The following is a 19978-nucleotide window of genomic DNA, read 5'->3' on the forward strand; positions in this document are numbered from 1 at the left end:
GATGCCAAAAATATTATTTACTTCATACCACTGTACCACTTCAATAGATTAACCATCAGTGAGTCATGCACGCACTGTTTGTCATATGCTGTTGACATTCAACCACTCAGTATGTTCTCAAAATTCAGAACTCAACAAATATAATCAAAGTCAAAGCGGATTCAAATCAGTCCAATATTAAGTTCTAAAGTACATGAAAATGAAAGTGGCTGTGTGAGGAAAAGGGAAATTAGCATGCAGCATGTCACCACACTGTGCTCTAAGCTACTCAACTGTGTCCCGACTGCAGAGAACATTTCAACTGACTGGCATGACAGATGAACATCCAAGATCCGGAATCACGTCAAAATGCATGGAGATGTGAGCTTCTGCTTGTTGATATCTGGTAACATGCCACAGCTAGAGCTTAAGATTCTCCTTGATTCAGGTGTTAAGCGGTCACACAAAATTCACTAGAATTTTTTCTTTAGATTTAAATTTTTTTTTCCATCACTTTCCTATTCATTGTTCTTCTATTTGGTGCTAGATGTCCATACCTGTTCCCGGAGGACCACTGTCCTGCAGAAATAAGCTCCAACCCTAATTAAAGGGGGGGTTAAATGCTCGTTTTCACTCAATATCCTGTTAATCTTGAGTACCTATAGAGTAGTACTGCATCCTTCATAACTCCAAAAAGTCTTTAGTTTTATTATATTCAGAAAGCTAGTCTGTACCAATTTTTCCCGGAAAAACACGAGTGCCTAGAGGCGTGACGTGTGGGCGGAGCTAAAGAATCACGAGCACCATGTAGGCTTTTGCATTGAGAGCGTTTGGAAGCTGTGACACAGATCCAGAGGCTGAAATTTAACAAGAGCAGCATCAGCAAAAACTCTATGTGGTATGTACTGAAACTGTATATATTTGCTTAGCGGTTTTGGAAAATGACTAAGTTCCACTTTGTCGTCTTTTTTTTTTTTAAGCTGTACATGTGGAAAGTGCAGTTTGATGACAACATCGCATGTTGTTTACTTGATGTGCTTACGCGCTGATAGCTAAGTTAACAACACAGAGATATTTGAAGCAGTTTTACTCACCGCCTGCGGTTCCAACACACGATCGTGACCCTTTTTCGTTGGGACTGCATCATCCTTAAGAAATAAAGGATGTGCAAATCCGGCGTCAAACTGGGCCTTGTTTGTAAAACAAGAATCTTCGAAATGCAGGGAACAAACACAAACACTTGCACAAATCCATTGATGCTTTGTAAAAATAAACTCCATCCACTGGTCCCTTAATGCTGTTTCTCTTTTGGTAATCTGCGCAGGGTTGTCTTGCCCTGGCAACCAAAAATACACTTCTTTTGTGACATTTCGCGACGCTCTCGTTCTGATCAGTGGTTGTCTGTGCACAGCCTCTCTCTGCTCTGCTATACGGGAGCGCGCGCTCTTCCGGCAGACGTGCCCTCAGGACCCATATAAGGAAATTCCGCTCCATCTAACGTCACACAGAGCCATACTCGAAAAAAACTTTCCGAAACTTGTGACAAACCGGAAGGAGTATTTTTGGAACAGAAATACTCCTTCAAACATACAACTTAATTTTTGAAACTTTGTCCATGTTTAGCATGGGAATCCAACTCTTTAACAGTGTAAAAAACTCAGTATGCATGAAATAGCATTTCACCCCCCCTTTAAACAAACCTGAACCAAAGTTTTGTAGTGTTGGAGCTGGTCGAAGCTGGTCCAAATAACATTTGAAATTATATTCAAATACAAAACAGCTTTTTTAAATTCTAACATCTCACCTTTTCAAGCTAATTATAAACACACCTTTTAGACATTTAGATTGCAATGCCAAATGTTTCAGAAAAGTAAAGCACTTTATTGATACACATAACAGTGAACATTTACAGGCATTTTCATTACAATATACACCACACCAGCAGCGAGATGTTTTTCACAGTATTTAAAGACACTGTATTTTGTACACCACTGTGTACACACTGTGAGCAATTCCCTGCTTGTTATGTACAGTTAAATAACAGAAATAATAAAAATCACTAAGTGACTGACCAGTTTTTAAAAATAAATTTCAGTGGTGGAGGGTAGGCAAGAGGTAAATTAGCATAATATTAATTTAATGTAAAACTTTTTCTGAATTTGATATGCTTCAATATATAGAGACAACTCCACAATCAGATGCCTAGTGATTTAATTTACACAAAAGTACTGTGCTGATGTGGTACTGTGATATATACAGTGTTGAACCATATGCATGTTCTATTTACATTATACTCCTAAGTAGTTTGAAGAATACTAATATGGTATATGTTCATAGCATTTGGATATACGTATTGTGTTGTTTCATTATCATCGTATGTCAGATTGGCTTTTAAAGCTCAGATACAGAGAGCTGACCATCGTAGCATCCTCAGGCATTGACTCCTTCGTGTCTGTGTGTTTCATGCACAGGAGAATTCGCAACAGTCTGGGGGACTTCATGGTGAAAAGCAGGTAGATACACGGATTGGCAACACTGTTCAGGCTCGCCAGCAACATGAGGATGGTGAAGGTTACAGCTAAAATATAAAAATATATATATCGGTTAGATAGCAGTCATTACATTTGAATAAATTTTAAATAAATATCCCTAAACATTTTATATTGAATGAGCATAGCTTTGTGTAACAAAGAGAGTGAGGAAACTGCAACATCTTCAATCAGAAATGAGTTACAGGGATGGCATCAGTTTCAGGATCACCCATAAGTACAAGTACCCATGTTTAATAAATAAATATATATATATATATATATATATATATATATATATAATTAATAACTATCACAGTGATTAAAAATAATGTTGGTCTACAAATATTTAAATAATGATCATAAAACACCATCATTCAGGGTGTGAAATTCAAGATTCTCCTCCTTTTCATCACTTTATTTTATATTTTGTTAAGTTTGTCAATAGGAGAAGATAAACAGGAATTAGCAACCCTAATTAGCACCCCCCACCGAACAACTTGTGTCACCTTGCATCAGCCCTGTTATTTTTATAAAGGCATAAGCTAAAGTATCTTAAGCATTTTACATGTAGGTTAGATCAAGAAGGCACAATGTTATTCATTAACACTTAAAGAGCCAACACAACAGTGTTTGTTAGTAGACTTTCTCTTACTCTCAGTCGGAGCATCCGCGTCCCACACAGACCACAGCTGAACGGTGAAGAACGGAGCCCAGCACACGGTGTAGGAGAGCACGATCACCACCGTCATCTTCACGGTCTTAATCCGAGACTTAGACACCGATGCCACGTTGCTGGTTCTGGAGGAAAGAGGGTGCGTGTGTCCGCCATCACCTCCTTGCTGCTGCTGCTGTTGCGGCTGGGTCTTCAGGTACAGATTGATCTGGAGCACGCGGCAGATGCGCACCTGGCACACCGTCACAGTTACGATGGGCACCAGAAATATCACCAACGTCGTCCACGTCACGTACGCTTTAGGTCCCCACGGCTGAATGAACTCAGCCCAGCAGTCGTAGACACCCGGGGCGACCTGAACCCTGGAGAAAATAAACAGTTGCGGGAGGCTGAAGACGAACGACAGGAGCCACGCGACGCATACGGGCAGGTTCCAGCGCGCGCGCCGCCTTTGGAAAGTAACCATAGGGTTGCAGATCGCCTGATAACGATCAAGAGTCATCACAACTATCATATAAGTGGAGGCGAACATGCCGACGACCTGCAGATACTTGACCAAACGGCATACGAGGTCAGGACCAATGAAACGGTCTGTTATGTCCCACATCAACTGTGGACACACCTGGAAAAAGGCGACCACCAGGTCCGCCAAACAGAGATGGGTCACAAACACGCGCATCCTGGACATCTGCTGTCTCTTCTTCCACAAAACCAGCAGCAGACCAAAGTTCAGAGCTGATGCGCAGAGAAAGATGACGCTCAGCAGCGCGATCTCGATTTGAGCTAAATGCTCGTTCCTGGGTTCGTCTCTGGTGGCTTCTATCTCCAAAGTTGCATTGCTTAAGTTTAATGTAAGGAGAGACATTGTCTTAATATCTTAAGTGTCTTAAGTTCAAGTTCAGTGGGTGCAGTTTAACTGTCCCAGTGCGCACAAGACCGTCAGTATGCATGCGTCTGCGCATCTATAGTGTGTGTGTGTGTGTGTGTGAGCGGAGACTAGAGGTTTTATATTTTGCTCTGATGGATGGGGGAGGGTCCTTCATTCAAATAGGAGCATAAGATGGCATTCTGAAATCCACAAGCTGAAATGATGGACTATATGTCCTTTTACAAAGACATTCGTTCTGGCAGTTTTGCTTAATAAATATTATAAATAATAATAAATAATAAATAATATACTTTAGACCTTCCAGATAGAGTTGTGTTTATAATGTAGCCAACATAGGTTATCTCCATTTCATTACTTAAGTGGCTATAACCGATCAGTTTTTTTTATGATTTGGGAATCATATTAAAGTTCACCCAAATTTGCTTATAATTTACTCACCTTCAGGCCTTCCAAGATTTTTATTATCAGGATAGTTCAACCAAATTTTTTTTTTTAATCAATAGAATTTAAACAACAACTTTTCATTCTATAGACAAATCCACACACACCAATTTTTAATTTTATTTTTAATATTTTGTTTCTGTGGAACGAAAAAGATAATTAAGTCATACAGGTTTAAAATGCATGAGGGTGAGTAAACCATGACAGATTTTTTTATTTTTGGGTGATCGTTTCCCTTTAAATTTGACAACTTGACATTGACAGGCTCTTAAGAAGCTGTGGGACTGTATAACGAAGAATCAATGCATAAATGATTTGACAACTTACCACTAATGTCAATTTGAAATCATTATCATATTAAGTAATTCACAAACATATCAAAAATAAGTAATTGCCGGACATCCATGGACTTTAAAGCAAGACAGCACGACACTGGAAGACGTGATGTGGGCTACTTTATTTCAAAGTAAACACCTGGAGAGCTGGTTGCATAACTATCTAATAACTATGAACTGTTGACAAAAGGAACATCATTTTTCCTCATAATGAAACCATGGCTACAGCTTCATATGAGATGTCTTCTCAGCAGGAGAGCTAAATTACTCCCTTCACTATAATAATTACACCACTCTGCTGAAAGGGCAAAATCCCACATCAAGTAAACAAAAAACTAAATTAACTTTGCATCATTGCGTCATTCAATTTAGATGCATCCTTGTTCAAACCAATTACGTTAATGAATTAATATGATATAATGTCAACTAGGAAACTTCATGAATAATTAATCACGAAAACATTTTAGAAAGTGTTTATGATGCTCATGGTTCACCGGCGGGGTAAATACTCCATATGTTAAAGCATTCTAAATGTGAAAATGTGCACTTTGATGCTCCAAGACATTTTCTGCACACTGACAACCATCCAAAAAGCCAATAGCCAATACAAACTCCCAAGATAGCAACAATAGATATTCCTAAACATTTGGTTGCATTTTATCTGCAAAGGCATAGGACAAAATTAGAAAAGTGTTATATGACTGCAGTGATTTCTCTCAAAATCCACTGACACTTTGGAGGTTCACCTTCTCAACCCAGACTCATAATGCATTATTCCACATGCATGCATTGACATAAGCACATCTGACACAAGTGTGTTTTCTTATCTGGCATCAGGATGTGCTGATGGTGGCCAGGAGTTCCTCTTTGCTCATCTGATAGTGGCTCTTCTTCCATGTGTCCCTTAGCTCCTGTAGGATGGTGCCGATCTCTTTACCTGAGGTAAAACCTAGTTTGCGTACGTCATGGCCACTCACTGGGAAGCGCGGAATGGACCACCTGCTCAGCTCAGCTAAGAGTTTATTTTCTCCCTGATACTTCAGCAGCTCCAGTACTTTACTCTGGGAGTCCGGCTCTCTAGACTTCAATGGAAAAAAACAAAAAATTATATATATATATATATATATACACATACATACATACACACACACACAGTGCCGCTTAAAAGTTTTAGAACACTTCAGAATTTTCTATATTTCTGCATAAATATGACTTCAAAAAACAAAAAAACGCTTCAGCTCTGTAATGTCGGTGGGTTTCCTCCTATGAGCTACTTGCTTCAGCTCCTTCCACAAAACTTCAATTGGATTAAGGTCCGGACTTTGACTTGACCATTATGAAACATTCGGTTTGTTCTTCTTTAACCATTCTTTGGTAGAGCAACTTATTAATTCATTCACTGACCGAAGTCCTGACATAATAATAATTCATCGTTTCATCTATTTAAAGCTGCGGTAGGGAACTTTTGACGCTCTAGCGGTTAATAAACAGAACTGCTTGCGTCTTGCGGAAGAACATCGTAGCCGGAACTACTTCTCTCTGCTTATGTCTATGAAGAATCACAAAGGTACTGGGTTACTCCACCGCGGTATCCCCGAAGCAATCTAAATTAGTCCGAATATAAACACTTATTATAGGTGTACCCTAGTGATTCAGGACAAGCTAAAAACACGGTTTGGAAAATGGATTCATGGTGTACTCGCTTATTATATACATTTTTCTACATTTTGAACACAAACAAAGTTACGGACCGCAGCTCTGATTGGTTGTTTCTTACCGGGAGCGATGGAGTTTCTGCAAATGGCAATAGGACCACTGGGAGGAGCCAGAGGAGCTTGATTTTTTCACCGATTATCTGTCTCATATTCTACTGTCAGGACATAATGACAGGTTTAATAAATATGTAAAAAATATTTTTTTTACAAAAGTTCCCTATAGCACCTTTAAGGCAAGTTGTCCTGGTCCAGATGCAGCAAAACAGGCCCAAACCATGATACCAGGACCACAGTGTTCCACAGATGGGATAAGGATCTTTTTTTGAAATGCAGTGTGTTCTTTTCTTCTAACATAACACTTTTCATTTAAACCAGAAAGTTATATTTTGGTCCCATCGGTCCACAAAACATTTCTCCAGTAGCCCTCTGGCTTGTCAGGATGATCTTTAGCAAACTGCTGACTGGCAGCCATGTTCTTTCTGGATGCACCATGCACACATTGGTTGTTCAGTGTTTTCCTGATGGTGGACTTAAAAACATTAACATTAGCAAATGTGAGAAAGGCCTTTAGTTGCTTAGAAAGTTGCACTTGGTGCCTTTGCAATCTTGCATCAACTATTACACATCTTACTTTTGGAGTGATCTTTGTTGGTCAGTCATTCCTGGGAAGGGAAACAGTGGTCTTGAATTTCCTCCATTTGTACACAATATGTTTAACTGTGGATTTGTGGAGTCAAAACACTTCAGAGATGTTTTTGTAGCATATTCTAGCCTGATGAGCAACAACAACTCTTTTCCTGGGCTCCTCAGAGATCTCCTTTGTTCAAGCCATGATACACTTCTACAAACATGATCAGATTTGATAGATCCCAGTTCTTCAAATAAAACCGGGCACGCACTGACACCTGATAGTAATTTCACTGATTGAAAACAACTCTGAAAAACAGATGGACACTAATTTCACCTTCACATTAAGTGCCAATCCTAAAGATTCACAAACTCTTGCCACTTACAGATATGTAATATTTTATCATTTTCCTGAATATATAAATGACAAACATATTTTTTCTCACTTGTCTGATTGGGCTCTCTTTCTCTACTTTCAGGACTTGTGTGAAATTTTAATTTTGTTTTGAGTCATATTTATGCAGAAATATAGAAAATTCTAAAAGGTTCACAAACTTGCAAGCAGCACTGTATCTATCTATCTATCTATCTATCTATCTATCTATCTATCTATCTATCTATCTATCTATATATATATATATATATATATATATATATATATATATATATATATATATATATACACACACACACACACACACACAATTTATATATGTATGTATGTATGCATGCATAGATAGATAGATAGATATGTGTTGTATGGAAGAGGATTAGGGCCAAGCAGTAAAAAACAAAAAAACAAAAAAAAAACCATCTTGAGATTAAAGTCATTATAATGCAAGATTAAACTCATAAAATTTCAAGAAAAAAGTAGTTTGGACTGCATTTGCAGTGCCGCAGGTCGTAGAAAGCAATGCTCGCGAGTTTGTTTACGCCTTCGGCCGAACAGACGCTTCTTCCTTTTTTCATCACATATCACATCTGATACTATTTACACTAAGTGAAAATAATTACATATTCTCTTTAAGTGACAACAGCAGCATTTTTAGCAATGTGCTATTTACACTATGTAAAAGTAGCAGATATAAGTGTAAATAGTAATTAGATGCTATTTATACTTGTAAATATTGACAGATACTATTTGCAACTCCGTATTGTTGTACGTTAAAAGGATGATATAATAACAGTTTAAATTATTTTATTTATTAAAATTATTAAATATATGCTGCCTTACAACAAAGCCCTCCCTGTATTCTACTTGCCCCTAAACCTAAACAATTAATACATCATTATTACACAGGTCATTAGGCAATTGATTTCCACTTTTACAATGTGATATGTGATGAAAAAAGGAAGAAACAAACTCTGGTTGACCACATACGTGAGCATTGCTCTCTATGACCTGCGCAACTGCAGATGCTGACTAATACAATCCAACGAGATAAAATGAACATGACACGAGTGCGTTTATTCTCAGTATTTTATTTCAACTTTATTTTCCTAATTTAATGATTTTATTTATTAACATTTAATTTCGGCTTTTTCTCTCTCAATTTAACATGTTTTTTTCTTAAAACAAAACAACATTATTCTCAAAATTAAATGAGTTTATTCTCAACATTTTATTTAGACATTTTTCTTGAAATTTTATGAGTTAAATCTTGTATTATAATGACTTTAATCTCGAGATGTTTCTCTTTTTTTTATTGCTTGGCCCTAATCCTCTTCCAAAGTGTTGTTATTTTTATTTAAAACGGTTTAAAAAATTACTGGTAATTTAAATAAATTGTAAACAAAAATAAAATATTTTGAAAAATTGAATGACAAAAGCACATAAAGTGACTTAAAAACAAAATGTAAAAATAAAAGCTAATTCAAAATATTAATCAACACTACAGTTGTAAATACAACTAAAATACCACTGGAATGACAGTTTTAATGATTATGGGGATAAAGTAGGCCTTACTGATGTTTGTTTAACAATTGCATTTTGTTGTACGTCAAAATGCTTTATATGAAATTCATTTTATTTTAATTAAAACGTTGTACAGCAAATTATGTAATGACATTTTTTGTACTAAACATTAGAAGGGAAGGAAAAGTACATACATCAATGATGAAATCTGTGTACTGTTTCATGCCGTCATGTTCATCCTGTCCCTTAACGAGATCTCGCCTGTATTTGACCAGGAACAGGCCCAAGTTTTTCTCCTCTCTGGATAGTTTCAGTCGCAGATCCAGTTTCTCCACATCCTCCTGGCTTCGGAACAGAGCAGCCAGGATAGTCATGGGTTTAGGAGAGCTCTCATGAGCCTTCTGCCAGATCTGCTTCATCTCCTCAACATTGCCATCTACTGGAAGACCTGCAGGAAAAGACAGAGCAAGTCTGGACATTTATAATAGAAATGTATTCTGATATATAAATGTTACATAAAAAAAAATAATAATAATAATAATAATAATTTTTCCTTTTAACATCTCAAGAAAATTACATTACCATTTTAATGTGCCACAAAAAAAACATCAAAGTTAACTTTAATTCAGAAATGTAAGGCATGTTCATTATAGAAAACTATCCATATGAATTGCATTTTTTTCAATGGGGTAAGCGTTTATAAGATTTTTTTTTTCTTCATCCTACTCCTGTTCTTCTTGTGATGGAATGTATTTTTGTTGTGTTTGTTGTTGTGGCATTTCGTGTTGCATTACCATGAAAAGAGAATAAATAAATGAAATGAAATGTTTCAATGCATTTGAATAATAAATTGGAATGGAAACCAATTAGTGACAGGTAATTGTGTATTATATTTTTAGATCTTCAACCACAGTTCCTTTCAAGTATTTGCACCACTATTTTTTGTTTCTCACCTGTGTACTGGGCAAGGCCCAACTCATAGACAAGCTCCAGCAGGTGATCAGCATGGTTTCCAACCAGCATCTTCTTCAGCTCCACCCAGATCCTCTCACCTGAGATTGCTGCCAGTCCTCTGCCGTTCTCCCTTATTGCCTCCAGAGTCTCGGGTTCATGTTGCCCAGGCTCAGTTGCCACCCGACCATAAAATCTACAGCGCAATTCGACAGAAAAAAAAATAAAGAAAAAAAAACTCTACTTTATAATGTCCATTGAAAAATGTTAATGTAAAGATTATATATGGTCAAATTTAAAGGGATACCTCTGTTATAATTTCTTCACCCTTATATCATTCCAAAGGCATATATTTCTTCCCAGTATCAGCATATAATTACCTGAAGTATCTCAGAATTCGAAGGTAGTCCTCTTGGATCCGTAGTGAGGCGCTGCCGACAAACCTCACTTTCCTGTTCTTGAGGTCCTCATATCCTTGGAAATAATCATAGAGAGTCCCATCCAGTCCTGTAAAAACACAATAAAGGACCAATCAAATACACAACATTTTTTTATTATTCCAAAGGATTAATTTATGACAATATTGCAAAGCAAAGCTCATGTAGGTGAAGTATTCTGTTAGAAACTCCATTTGTTTTACCGAGAAACATGGAGTTGATGGTGAGATCTCTGCGCTCTGCATCCTTCTGCCAGTCTGTGGTAAACTCCACCTCTGCGTGCCGCCCATCAGTCTGCACATCCACTCGCAAAGTGGTCACTTCAAAGTTCTCGTCATGAAGCTATATAATGTATAAATCCGTATGTTTCAGTTTGCATACATAACATTAACATAAGCATTATGTGGAAAACTGTCAAAAATGAAAACAGGAAGCTCAATAATATGAATTAAAGGTTTAGTAAAACACCCAAGTAAAATGTCTAATGGATATCAATATAAGAAGCTGCATGCTTCACCTTACCCTGGCAGTAATGGTGCCGTGTTTCTCTCCTTTGTTGTTAATCATCCTGACTCCTGCTGCCTGGAACATGCCCTTCATCTCCTCTGGAGTGGCTGTGGTGGCAAAATCCACATCTTCAGGCCGTTTTCCGGACAGAAGATCCCGCACCGCACCTCCTGCAATCCTCAGCTCAAACTGGTTCTTTTCAAATATTTCTATTTATCCAAAAAAAAATCACATGTTCTTGATTATAGTACAAATAGTATGGTACGTTAACACTGTAATCATGTCGTTTGGACATGCCTAACTTAATAAAATGTAAATTAGTTTAATTTCCATTTGTGTTATTTTGTATTTTTGCTGACGTCAATATTATTATATAATACGCAAATGCTAATAACAATGAGTAGGTGTGTCCCAACTTCTCACTGATACTGTATGTTAACAGTACCATGATGGGACCACCACAGTATTTATGAAAGGTGATGACGACTTAAGATAAAGTGAGCTTACCAGCAATACCAACCAGCCCGTCGGTAAATAAGGACTCAAACTCTTTAGTTTTCAGCTGCATTGTAACTAATAATCTGCGACTCCACGTGAGATGAACTCGGCTGATGAACGAGGGGCGCAGAAATAATTTAGCCCACATCGGTGAACTTAAAAGACAATAAAGTAAGTGTATGTAAAGTTCACATGTCATATAAATAATGCTTAATCTAAAATATGCTTAAAAGTTCGGTTAATAAATAGCTTATGACTTAATGTGACTCTTCGAGGCTAGCTCTCAAGGTGATAAGCACATTATTATTATTACCAAAGATAACACGGTGAAGTTATAATTGGAGTTACCAATTTATCAAATGTGACATAAGATAAGAAGCATAAGATAAGATATTTATTCACCTAAGAAAAACTACATTCTTTAGTATTTCATCACATCTGTAGTCTCACTCACGCCGTGCGCAGCCATGACAGACATTCACGGAAAAGGCGTGGCCAGAATACACAGAGTTTCCGGGGTAGCTACGTAATGACCGTGACAACCAATGAAAATAGTTTATTTACTCTCTTTTTTTTTTCAGGCTCCCATACACTGTGACAGCCTGCTGTATTTAACGTTAGGGTAAAACTAAAATGTATTTACATTTCTTGATTGTAATTTAAATAGGGTTTTAATGCAATTTATTAACACGGAACCTTGTTTCTAATTCCTGTTTATAAAACTGCCATATGTTTATTATGCTTTATGTAAGCTATTAAAATAATTCGCTTCTCTCCACATCATTATTCGATGACTCCAGAATGGCTGGGTATTATTATTATTTATTGTACTGTCTATGGGTATTATTCAGTCCGATTCAGTTTTGTGAAACAGTTCCAATGTTTTATTTAAAAGATCCGAAAAAAAAGATTAATCTCATCGAGTTCCTGGTTAATTCAATCAGCAGTAAAACAACCGTAAAGGAACATATGAGTAGCATGATAATAAAAAGCAGTATCTCTCTGATTGCTTCTAGTCCTAAATATTCAAACTTTATAGTTTGTCTACATTAAAGGTTACCGCCCACGAAGCGCATCGCCAGAGTGATGAAGTGACGTGACAGGCTATTGGCATTTGAGGTGAGACGCTGCTGGGATCCGGTCAATCTGATCTAATGGCTAAAGTGGAGATCGCTCCTTTGAGAAACTGGGATGATTTCTGCCCAGGCTTAGAACGCTTCGCCAGACCAGACACGCGAGATCTGGCGAAGTCGAACAACAGAGTGGTCAGCAACCTCCTGTACTATCAAACAAACTATCTGGTACTAGCAATCAGTGTATTCGTGGTTGTAGGGTAAGTCCAGTTAGGTTAGCCTGTCTTCTTGGTAAATGTGATCATGCATGCACAATATGGTATTTAACTGTTAAATTAATATTTAAATATTATTTCTAATTTGTCGTCGGCACGTCAATACAAACATCGCATTACACAAAGTATCGCGAGAAGCGACTGTTAAAACAAAATATTCTAAAATCAGCTTTAAATAAACAACTTTAAATGCACTATAAATAAAGTCCTCATAAAGTTCACCTATTTTTTTTGGAATGGCACTTTGATACTGTATTTTTTTTAAATCTATTTTGTCTATTTATTTTTTTTGTTTTTAGGGAGAATTGTATGTTGTACTGAAAAAAATAAGCTGTTCTCATGCGAAGTTTTTGTTCTGTACAATTTAGAACATGAGATAATTCTTAGCTAAATATAGTTAGTGGACAGTTAGTTGATCTGGGCACACATAGTTGTGTTGATATGTGGGCAGCTGTGTTTGTAAGATGAAGGCCAATCTAATGTCTGAGTGATTATGGTTTGTCTCTAATATTATATCTAGTTGCTAATACGGAACAATATTTAAGAGTGTAGTAATCAGATGACACTGACCAGGAGCAAAGGGCACGAAAGCAGTTTTAGTCATGAAATCATTTTACAATCATTGGCTGCATGTCTATTTTAACGTTTCAGAGTCAAAATTATCAAACTGTCATGTTATTAATTATTTAAATATTTTAATTCCAACATGGAAAGATGCCTGCTTTTTGCCAACAATATTTTATTGTGTTTACACTTTATAACCGTTAGGGGTCACCATTGACTTGTATTCTCATTGACAGAAGGCTGTGGTCTAAAACACAATGAGTACAACTTTAATGAGTACCCTGCTTATTTTTAAGTAGACTTTGAAGTAGTCTAAAATCCCGTCACTGCCAAATTCTCTGTTCACAGGTGTTTGCACCCTGTGAGCATGTTCATGGGTGCAGCAGTGGTGGCGTCTGTCTTCATTGGCTCTGTATGGGCAGGGGAGAACAAGGCGATCATCAAAAACTTCAAGAAGGAGAACCCTGCTTTGTTTGTATTCTTGGGGATGGTCGTGAGCTATTTCCTCATGTCGCTTTTTGGTGGAGTTATGGTGTTCCTGCATGGAATCCTGCTGCCTCTTATCTGTAAAGTTTCTTAAAATCATAAATTAAACATTTTTAGATTTTTTTTTTCCATACGATTTTAACCTATTCGATGTAAAAAAAAATAAGACTCTTTGTTCCTTGCAGGAAAACAAATGCAAAACAGCAGTTTATTAAATCCAGATATTATGTATATATTATGTATATATTTAGTAGAGCTGTAGTCAAGTCCGGCTTTGTCGAGTCCAAGTCAAGTCCAAGTCCAGGACTAGTCGAGACCGAGTCAAGACCGAGTCCAAAGAGGTTCGAGTCCAAGTCAAGTCCAAGTCCAAAAGTTTCGAGTCCAAGTCCAAGACCGAGTCCAAATGAGTGAAAAAAGGGTCCTATTCAAGACCACATACTTAACTACTGATAATGTTTGTGATGCGAGAGAAAGCATATCTCCTATTCTAAGAAAATCATTTTACATTATTATTTGTAATGATCAAAAAGCATGTGCAAAGTAACAACTCTGTAGGACAGGGGTCTCCAAACTACATCCTGGATGGCCAATGTCCTGAAAAGTTTAGCTCCAACTGGCCTTAAAACACCTGGAAGATTAGTGTGTCTAGTAAGAGCTTGATTAGGTTCAAGTGTGTATAATTAGGGTTAAAGCTAACAGGGGCGTTAAACAAGATCCTGGGCCCTATGCATAGGCAGTCCTGATGGGCCCCCATGCCCCCCACCCATGAAAATATCCAGGTAAAATAAAATATATTTCAGATTCATACTTTTCAAGGGCCCTCTCTTCCTTTGGGGCCTTGCTAATGAGTACTGGTTTTACCCCCAGTCCGACCCTGGGAGCTAAACTTGGATAAACAAACAAAGTTTGGAACTGTAAGGTCAAATAATTTTTATGTACTTTATTTTTTGTTGACATTATATCTGTGGTCAAAAATGTATATGACTATGCCTAATTGGCACAGTGCACAGACACACGCAAAGCTCGGGATATGACAAATGCACGCAGCAAGGCTAGAATGGATACGTTTGGCTCTACTGGGCATGCGCACATAAATACAGCAATTTTTGTCATACTGTGCTAGTGTTTGCATAGACTAGTCGAGCACTGTCGGAAACAATCGACTACTCCAGCATGTATTAACCATAATGCATACAAAGTGTTTGCAAGTACGACGTGAATTTTAGAATTACAATATTGCGTGGAGCTGTTACTATATGACCTTATCTATGTTGCATGTAAAAATAAAATAGGCCTATGTAATGTAATAATTAGGGTTGTGCCTGAAGCCGAATACCTTATTCGGAATGGCACGGATAATGGCTTAAAAAACGAATAACGGACAAGGAATAATTCTGCCTGAATACTCGGCTAAAGCTGACAGAGTCTGGTGTTTGCTAGATAACAGGTGAGCCAGGGGATCAGCGCCAGAAGTGAATGAATGTAAACTTTATGAGTGAAAAGCGCGCAAATCAAACACCGCATTGTTGTCGCCTCTCTGTGCATCTCTCAGAAATCAGAGCGTTGCAAGAGTAATTTTACCTATAATAGGCTAATACATCATAGATACACGTTATATTATTTGTATATATTTAAAAGGCAAATATTGAAAGCTTAGGCTACCATGATACGAATGAATGGAATAAGCACAGCGCGCTCACCAATCAAACAGCCGCGCTGCGCGTCTCAGTCTCTCAAAAACCAAATCAGTTCTCTCTCAAAAGTAGGCTAATAATCAACATAGATATGGATACATTGTCTACTTGTCCTACATGTTTGCATCTTTATGTTTTGCTGGTTTGCGCGGCACACACACATCTGTTTAGTGAAGTCGACTATACATTATAGACTCGCTCAAAGTGTTCTGCGTAATGAGAATGTGTGCATTGAATGGATTCAGTCGTGTTCAAATGATCACTATGACACGTTTGTCATGACATCTCTCTGCTTGCATGATAAATATTATTTTAGAAATTAATAATTAATTCAGTTTAACACGACATACTTGTTCAGTGATAACTACGAAAAAATATATAAAAAGTCATAACAGTCTTATCAAGTAACTGTAGGCTACGATGTTGTATCCGAATGCAGATAGGAAAAATTTTGTGATTGTTACAGATACAAATACTGGCTGTTACATGAAAATGTAAATATGTAATGTCATATATAAAGTTTTTAAAATTTACATATTTAATTGTTGCATAAGGCTATACATTAATACGCGTTTATTGATTAAAAAAAAAAGGCTATCTAGGTGTAGACGTAAATAAAACACAATCTAACAGGTAGAAAATTAAATTAGAAACATCTAAACTTTTCAGGTCGCAGTAAGTGCACCACTGGTCATGCACATCCTTTCCCGGAACAATACTGAAAGCTAAGGCAAGATGGAGAAACAGATGATCATAGTTGTACAAGGATAGTCATTTTTTAAATTAATCTATTAGCAGAGCTACTGCAAGTGATTTTAAGTGCTGGAATTCCAATTATTCTTTGCTGAAACTTCTGCGTCATCATGGAGAGCGGGTCATGGTTGCCCAGCAACAGCAGACGCCACTGGAGCGCGAGCGCAGATTACAGAGTGCTTTGGAAATAAGGAGAGCGGCGCGCCTAGCGTTTTCCACACGTTTTCAGTCGCGACATCATGCAAATGTGGTTTTGTTTTGAAGGAGACATTTTTTATTTTATTTTTTTGCTGGACTCGGTCGAGACCAACTAGAAGACTTGGCGAGTCCAATGGCCAAGTCCGAGACAAGTCCGAGTGCAAATTCAACGAGTCCGAGACAAGTCCGAGACGACAGAAAAATGTCTCGAGTCCGGACTCGAGTCCAAGACCGGACTCGAGTACTACAGCCCTAATATTTAGCATGCAACATGAAGTATCTGGAAGCTTAATGTTTTTTGGCCTTTTGCATTTCAGTGATTTTTGCACATGCATCGCTTCGCCTACGGAACATGAAAAACAAACTGGAGAATAAGATGGAGAGTGCTGGACTCAAGAAATCACTCATGGGAATCATACTTGAAGCACTGGGTCAACAAGAAGAGAACCTCAATAAAATTCAAGACTTTCTGGAGAGTAAACTCAAGGAGTGAACTTTCAACCGTGCCTTACTGAGCTTCACTCCAATACATGAAGGAACAGCTTTCAGCTGGCACAATTTGTGAAATTCACTCCGTTTCTTCCAACATCTTTCATTAGCTAAACAAAAAAAAAAATTCTCAGTGTGTTTTTTCTATAGTGGAATGAAAACAATATTGAATTGAAAATAAGTCTTCAGGTCAAATGTAAGAATATGCAATTCGAAACGTCTTCCTAAGAGTTTTTCTATGACCTATAGGGAAAGGTGTCATATGTGCATATTTAAGGTGTTAGTATCCTTCTCTCCCAAAATACATTCATTCATATATTAAGACATCAAATTATAATATGACAGCATGTTTTCAGGTTTATGATCTTCAAATATTCTGCAGTGTGATAACTTTAACTCTAGAAAAATCACTGTGTTTAATGGCAACTGGAAACTCCTGCGGTACTGATAATGAAATGTATTACTGTGTAGCAGTGGTTTCCGACCCTGGTCCTGGAGGCACCCCAGCACCCTTTTTCTCATCTCTACAAATGAGCAGATGACCTGAATCAAGTGTGTGTTAGATTAAGGATACATGCAAAACGTGCAGTGTTGGGGTGCCTCCAGGACCAGGGTTGGGAACCATTGCTTTGTAGAATTGTTTACTTCTGTTTGTCGTTGATGTGAACTGTTCATTGAACATTGATGTCTTTTAACACATTGCTGATGTAGCTGTGTTGCAAAAGCAATATGAGGGTTTTAGATACTCTGTTTTTTTGCATCATGCCTAAGATTATCTCTTTGATTAATGCACAGACTTTCATGTCTTATTGCTTTCTTGTTACCTATTAGGTTAAATAATTCAAAAGTTGAATTTCCTGTGGTGCCATCAACCTTAATTTGCAATGTGGAAATAAGCTTTATTCTATTAATGTGCTATTTGCATTATAAACCAGTGTGTTTATGAATATGATAAAGTAAAATAATAACAAATAGCAGTTTTTTTGTATCAAGTGGCACAGTGGGTAAAATAACTGTAGGTGAATGGCACCGGAAGCCTCACACGTTCAAGTTACAAATGCATTTATGTAAAAAATAATATTGTGGATATTGTTCAATCTATGCAAAGTGTGTTAATAAAGTCAAATTGTTGTGTTTTATTTGAATCAAATATAGATTTACTTTGAAATCAAATGAATTGCAGTGTGAATTCAGCATCATGCAGAGGATTCTAATTACCAATGTCATTTTAAAAATGCCATATTCATTATCATACATAATTCATTTATTACATAAGCAAAGTGTTTGAAAACATTGGTTTACAAAGATAAATCAAGTAGTAGTCGGTCATGTGAGCTCAGCATGTTGGCCCCATGCAACGTAATCTATGTAAAATAAATCAATCAGATTTTCTTAGGCTACTGATATGTCTGGAGTCTTCATCTACTGTGAGGGTACAGGACTTAAAACATGTTTCCAAAAGTAAAACCTTTTTAGAGAGGAAAAAATGAACTAAATGGACCAAGCAGTGCATATGACTGAGCACAGTGCTCTACAGCAGTTTTTCAACAGCTGTCTCATTACAAGCTCACAGAATGACTGAACTTGCGGCCTTGTATAAAAAAATGAGGAGTCTTTAAAATGTATGAGGAAATATGATTTTAAAGGTAGTTTATTCCCACAGCTAATCCAGATCCTGTCCCTCACTCTTATCCTATATGCAGTAGTTTTAGAGCAGCTCCCAACATCTGTGCAAATTTACCTACAGTAAATCATGCTTAGCTCCTCCAGAGCTGAACCGGCTGAATCAGCAACTTCACTTTCATGTGTTATCGTTTAAAAACAGACCCAAACCTGAGCTCTTTGAATTCTAAAATGCTGAGTACATAGCTAACAAGGAATATCAGAAACAGCGTTGGGTGAACGTATAACAATTAATGCAAGTTATGTAAACACTTTTTTTTCTTCACAGCAGATGACTATTTATTCTGTTGCACGTAGCTGAAGAAGATGTGATGATATTCAATATTAAATATTATATTAAAAAATATATTTTCTTTCTTTTTTTCTTAATGATGAAGAGTGTCTTTTTTATATTAAAAACAAACATGCAAAAGTAATGTAATGCATTACCTTTCATAAAAAGTAATGCTAATTTTTAGGGATTAACACAAATTATAATGCATTACTTTTAGATGTAACTTTCCCCAACATTAATCAGAAAGGTAGCGAATAATTCTAAACTATTGAGTGCACAAAAAAAGCACATTTGTTTTAATTATAATATTTATTTAATTTTTCTGCTAAATGGAGATTAAAACAAACCTAAGACATGTAGTTAATCTATGATGGAACTCATGTCTAATGACCTTGTTTAAGTTGACTATTGTTGCATACTTTTACACTGCCATTGAATGTGATATCAGATGAGCCACAGGCCCATTAATGAACTGACATGTTGTTTGGAAAAATTGGGTAAATAAAACGCCAGTTCCTCAGTTAAAGATGATTATGTTACAATAATGTTATGTCTATGTACTGTGAAGTTTAATAGGGTGCATAACCACAAACCTACTTGACAACTGGAAGAATGGTGTGTGTGTATTCATGAAGGACTAATAGATGGCCATTGTTTGCATAGGTTTGGAGTCAGCTGTGGATGACCTGGCTGATATCTTTGTGCAGCTGGTGGCTACAAGAGCAAGAGGAGGTTAGACCGAAGGGCACAGCTGCAGCACAAACATCCCAGCATACTTCAGAAGCAGTGTAGGGTGCACAGCCCCAGGCCACAGTTCATCAGAACAAAGCTTCTGTATCTCGCTCAAAGTCAAGAGCAGAGGGCAATGTGAGGAGAGAGCAATCACTTCAGAAGCTGTAGGGTGAATGTCATAAATTCTGTACCACACTAAAATAAAAAGAAAACAAAAAATAAAAATAAATAATAATAATAATAATAATATTATATATAT

At 37.0% G+C, this 19978-nt stretch overlaps 3 protein-coding genes across 6 annotated transcripts; 1 reads left to right on the plus strand and 2 right to left on the minus strand.

Moving 5' to 3' along the window:
* Window positions 1-1609: 1609 nt before the first annotated feature.
* Window positions 1610-4487, minus strand: LOC113050476 (oxytocin receptor-like). The gene is made up of 2 exons (XM_026213453.1): window positions 3163-4487; window positions 1610-2557 (listed from the first exon to the last, which is right to left on the minus strand). Exons 1-2 carry the CDS (start codon window positions 4046-4048, stop codon window positions 2349-2351), a joined length of 1095 nt encoding a protein of 364 aa, XP_026069238.1. The 5' UTR covers window positions 4049-4487; the 3' UTR covers window positions 1610-2348.
* Window positions 4488-4918: 431 nt separating this feature from the next.
* Window positions 4919-12026, minus strand: LOC113050474 (CCA tRNA nucleotidyltransferase 1, mitochondrial-like). Of its 4 annotated transcripts, none has more exons than XM_026213451.1 (8): window positions 11901-12026; window positions 11508-11608; window positions 11016-11209; window positions 10697-10835; window positions 10437-10563; window positions 10059-10252; window positions 9300-9553; window positions 5676-5930 (listed from the first exon to the last, which is right to left on the minus strand). In XM_026213451.1, exons 2-8 carry the CDS (start codon window positions 11566-11568, stop codon window positions 5682-5684), a joined length of 1218 nt encoding a protein of 405 aa, XP_026069236.1. In that variant the 5' UTR covers window positions 11569-11608; window positions 11901-12026; the 3' UTR covers window positions 5676-5681. The 4 variants fall into 4 exon arrangements, with proteins under 4 accessions (XP_026069234.1, XP_026069237.1, XP_026069236.1 ...); XM_026213450.1 differs by having other exon boundaries at window positions 11508-11653; window positions 11901-12008; XM_026213449.1 differs by having other exon boundaries at window positions 4919-5930; window positions 11508-11993.
* A 275-nt stretch (window positions 12027-12301) lies between these two features.
* LOC113050477 (PRA1 family protein 3-like) lies at window positions 12302-18169 on the plus strand. Its single transcript, XM_026213454.1, has 3 exons — window positions 12302-12831; window positions 13759-13976; window positions 16859-18169. Exons 1-3 carry the CDS (start codon window positions 12653-12655, stop codon window positions 17032-17034), a joined length of 573 nt encoding a protein of 190 aa, XP_026069239.1. The 5' UTR covers window positions 12302-12652; the 3' UTR covers window positions 17035-18169.
* Window positions 18170-19978: the final 1809 nt, after the last annotated feature.

This window comes from Carassius auratus, chromosome 31 (genome assembly GCF_003368295.1).
Source record: "Carassius auratus strain Wakin chromosome 31, ASM336829v1, whole genome shotgun sequence".
NCBI classification, from domain to species: domain Eukaryota; kingdom Metazoa; phylum Chordata; class Actinopteri; order Cypriniformes; family Cyprinidae; genus Carassius; species Carassius auratus.